Source organism: Morone saxatilis, unplaced genomic scaffold, assembly GCF_004916995.1.
Source record: "Morone saxatilis isolate NCDOM2014 unplaced genomic scaffold, NCSU_SB_2.0 Contig5, whole genome shotgun sequence".
Classification (NCBI taxonomy): domain Eukaryota; kingdom Metazoa; phylum Chordata; class Actinopteri; family Moronidae; genus Morone; species Morone saxatilis.
Window position 1 is genome coordinate 2,892,825 of NW_023340095.1, and position 4,621 is coordinate 2,897,445.

Consider the following 4,621-nt stretch of genomic DNA (forward strand, 5'->3'; position numbering starts at 1 on the left):
GTATAATCACCTGAATATACCTTAGAATGAGCCGTTTGTATAAAAAAGAAAAAAACTAACTTGAACAATATTGTGTAAGAAACTAAACAATACAAATGCAGGAAATGTCTTAAGTTTCGGTCTTTGTCAATTTGGTCTAATTTGTCAACGCAGCAGGCGTGACTGTGAGTCATGTGTTTGTATTATGATACTTATTCTGAACTTCTTAAATCTAAAAATAACACCCCCCATATTATAATAAAAAAAGGAAAACTAATACAAACTAAAGATTTTTAAACAATGTATATAAACTGAATTTAAAACAAAAATTTAAATTAAAAACATAAAACTATAATAATTCTGCTCTAGGTAGGACCTTATGGAAGTTTCTCGGCCACCGTAGTTTCTCCTACACGCTTGGAGTGGGAGGGTGAGGCGAGGAGTATTCAGTTGGTTGCACTCTGTAACCTCACCGCAAGATGCTGCCTAATCCTACACACTGGTCCTTTAATGAATCTCCTCCCAGCAGGTACATTCCTTTTTATTAAAGGAAAAGTATTATAGGAATAGGGTTAGTTTTTTGTGGTCTTATTTTCCTATTTTTAAGGAAAGGCAAAGACTCAAGTCATCAATACATTTTCTCTGCAGCTATAGCACCTTTATAGCCACCTGCATTTTTAAAGTTATTAAGTGATACAATTTTTAAAAATAAATGTTTTTTATCTGCATCAACTTATTTTTGATACACATTTCTAAGTCAGGCGATTGTTGTCAACAAGCAGCATTTTATAAATGTGTGATGTTAATGCTGGAATACCTCAGTATCAGTCTGAGGTAGTATGTCCTTACAGTCTGGACTGTATGTCTTCTTCGAGGGCCTCGTTCTTGTTCATTGTCAGTCTTCTCGTTGTTTTGTTTACTTTTGCAAGTTGTCCTGGCTCACAGCACGTTATATTTACATGTCGAGTCACCCTATGTAAAGTAAAACCAGCAGGATAACGCCACAGGCATCTCACATTGGAGTTGCTAGAGCTATCAGTTTCTGACTTATTAAAGAAAGTTCTAATTGTGACTGTGAAAGAAACAAACTGGTTAGAGAAAGTTTGTGAATGTTCAATGTTATAATATATAAATAGATATAATTAAGTTATGTAATTATTTTTAACAGCACACAGTTTGACGAGGGAATCTGGCTCCTTTACTGTCAGTGGGACAGTGATATACTGAAGCAGCTGAATGGAATTCAGCCATTATTTTAATATTTACAACTGTGCTTTTGTTAAATCTTTCATTAAATGCAATCAAACAACCATCTCCAGTTGTCTGATGGCATGAATGCATTGTGGGTAATGTAGTTACTAGTTTCCCATCTCTACCATCCATCCTATATAATGTGAATGTGTCCTGCATTTTAACTATGTAATGTGTTTACTCTCTGACCAAAACTAGGGTGTGTACGATACGATAATGGATAATCACCTGCTTCTCATGGTCAATACCGACAAGATAACTGATCATTTCCCAATTTGTATGTTTAAAAGAAGTTCATAACCTGCAGTTTACGCACACCTGAGGGTGGGAAAGGCTTATATACAGTGAGCAAAGATGGATCAGGGCTTAACAATAAGGATTTCCCATTTAGCTGGGGTGAAAAAAAACATCATGTTGGGATCACCCAATCGGGCAAAGTGGTTAAAAAATAATTGAACACATAATTATTTTTCTGGAGATGATGATGGAAGTGCACATGAGCATTTGAATTATCCTGGAAACATGAGTGTAGTTGGATGGCGTCGGAGGATGTGGGCGAAACTCCCAACTATTGCACAGTTTGAGAGCCAGGCGGATAAAATGTGGTTGTTTCTCAAAGACATCAAGTTTCCAAAATAAATGTCACTGGATTTCCGTAACAAGAGACAGCTCAGAGGGTTATTTATTTCATAACCACTATTAAACAAAGCAGTCTGTGTAAGGGAAAGTTAAAGTTCACCTCAGGATGGTACCACATGTGGATGATTTAATATTTCCTGAGCTCTAAATCTAAATCTCACTGACATTACTATTGCTAAAACAACAGTTCTGACTATTTTTTCAGTAAAGTACATGAATATTGTCACAAACCAACTTTGGCTTTCATAGAACTTAAAGCCTATTATACATTTGCACAAGAATTTCAAATAAATTGTTGTTATTGAGCCATAACTTACTGGCCTCAATATATATATATATATATATATATATTATAAATCCCCAAACAAAACACATCGACAGTACAGGTAGAAAAATTATATTCCAAATTTGTCGTTTGTGTGTTTGTTTGTTGAGATCCAACAATAAGACTTATTTTCTATTTTTATAATTTTTTATGAGTCAGAATTTCACGTGAGTAGTTCAAGTTTCGGTGTTTCTGCCTCCCTGCCTGGCAAACAATTGAGTAATTGAAGATGGTGCACTCCCCCCTCCCTCCCTGTGAGCTCCTCTCTACTCCTGCCGGTCACATGATTTCCTATCATCAGCCTCGTCAGGTGCTGCCTTCAGGAACCTGCCAGACAAATCCCCATTACCTCTACAGTCAGCATAAAAGCCACCCAAAGCTGCAAAATACCAATCGTGATGATGTTTTCTGTATTGCCCGAAAATCAGAAAAAACATGACTGTTAAGGGGCAAAAGCAGGGTAGTCTTTTTAAGTACAGGTGGAGATTGAATGCTGTTTATTAAAGCATATCTATCTGTTACTATGCAACAGCTGATCCTTATTCTAATTCTAATTAGTTGGGTGTCATGTTTTTTATGTTGTGTGTGAAGTTGCAGATTGCATCTAACTGAACACTGCTGGTATTTGACGACCTGGGAATGAGAACGGGCTGTGAAGTCTGTAGGAGACACTACGGTGGCTGCGAAAAAATAATGCAAAACACCCTATCGACAGCCTGCTTTTTGGTTTGTCTGTTCTGGGCTACTGTAGAAACATGGCGGTTCAACATGGTGGGCTCGGTGGAGGGCGACCCACAGCATCTGTAGATAAAAGTGACTTATTCTAGGGTAACTAAAACAATTCTCACATTACAGCGATTAAACACGAATGAAAACACACCTATGAATATTCAGAATAAAAGCAACTCCCCCATACAACGTTGGATCTACAAAAAAAAACCTGCAAATCTATCAGTATTTTATATTTTATTTACTGAACAGGCAATGTGCAAAAAAAACAACAACACCGCGTTGTAAAAAGCGTGAGTTCCCAGTTCACCGGGGTTCCGTGAAGGCAGCAGGAGCAGCTGTATATTGTACTGTTCGCTCACATTGAGTGGGAGTCTTCCTCTGTGATTGTCTGCCACTGAAACTCACTGATAAACATGCAAACTCTCCTCAACATGGGTAAGTTAGCAGCAATATCAGACACTTTCCAGCCTCTTTGTGAAAGCGTTTTACTCGCTGGTGAGTTTATATGCTGATAATGATGTCAGCTAGCGGTTAACGTTAGCGGTAAGTACCCTAAGTTACACTTCCGGCGAGTGTGTGCTGTCTGGAGATAAATAATAATGTTAGAAACCCGTTGCTTTTTCTCTCTACCACAGTTAACGGTATTTTATACAAGTGTTTTCTCGTTACAGGGACGTTAAACTGGGTGTTTTGAGCTAATATAACCCGGTACAGTAAAGACAAAGTGAAAGTATTTTTGCATCTAGTGGTTAAAGTTATATTGTAACGTCTTTCAAATACAAGGAAATTTGCATTTGTTGTGCATAACAATAAATATAGTATTAATATTACAAATAGGATATATATATATATAGAAATAAGGAAGGAAAAAATAGACAATAAAATGTGCTAAATATACAATATGTACAGTAAAAGAGTTATTAGGTGTTAACTTTACATAATGTTCCATTTTTAAGCTGAAGTACAAGTTGTGACTAAGCTTATTTACAGTAGTAGTAACTGTCAGACATTATGCAAGTGGAAAATAACTCATTTATCTCATATTTGACTTTCAAGTGAATATTGCATGCCAGGTGTGATTTCACATGTCTCTGTGATACTAACTCCAGGTTTGTGATGGCAGGTTGTTGGTAGGGAAAGTGAAAGCAGTCCAGAGAGGTGTGCTGACTGCTCCAGGGGCTCATGGCAGTGCGGCAGAGATGGTTTGGCTGTCATGATTGCTCTCGTTTGGATGCTCACGTGGCTGCCTCAGGTCCTGCCAGGTGAGTCAGGATCACGCGCACACCTGGACGAGCCTCCACCTTTTGTGATTTTAAGCAAATGCACGAGGTGTTTTCACACCAGGTCTGAGTCAAATAAGTGGTCTGTTGTTTATCGGGGGGTCGAGATTACAGTTTTGCTACATAAATGGTTTAATTATTCAAATGTGTCACAAGCCATCCAGCAAGCTGAAAGAGGATTTAAAGCTGTAGAGCCTCAACAATTAGTTGGTTTCTTTCTCATTTACGATAGTAAGAAGAGTCTTTAGATTTCTGACTTTTAGTTGGATAAAAGAGGCAATTTGAAGACGTCACTTTCAGCTGTGGGAAACTGTAGCGAGCATTTTTATAGATCAAAAAAGTCAAAAGGCAAAGTCAGCTTTATTGTCAATTACTTCACCTGCACCAGACATATAAAGTAATCGAGAGGACGTTT

At 37.6% G+C, this 4,621-nt stretch overlaps 1 protein-coding gene across 1 annotated transcript in view; it reads left to right on the forward strand.

Moving 5' to 3' along the window:
- The first annotated feature begins 3,241 nt into the window (after positions 1-3,241).
- crfb2 (cytokine receptor family member b2) overlaps positions 3,242-4,621 on the forward strand; it is a 25,475-nt gene continuing 24,095 nt past the window's right edge. Inside the window, exons 1-2 of the mRNA XM_035676723.1 lie at positions 3,242-3,361; positions 4,050-4,188. Coding sequence (XP_035532616.1) covers positions 4,140-4,188 — 49 coding nt within the window. The 5' untranslated portion in view covers positions 3,242-3,361; positions 4,050-4,139. The remainder of the gene's footprint in view (positions 3,362-4,049; positions 4,189-4,621) is intronic.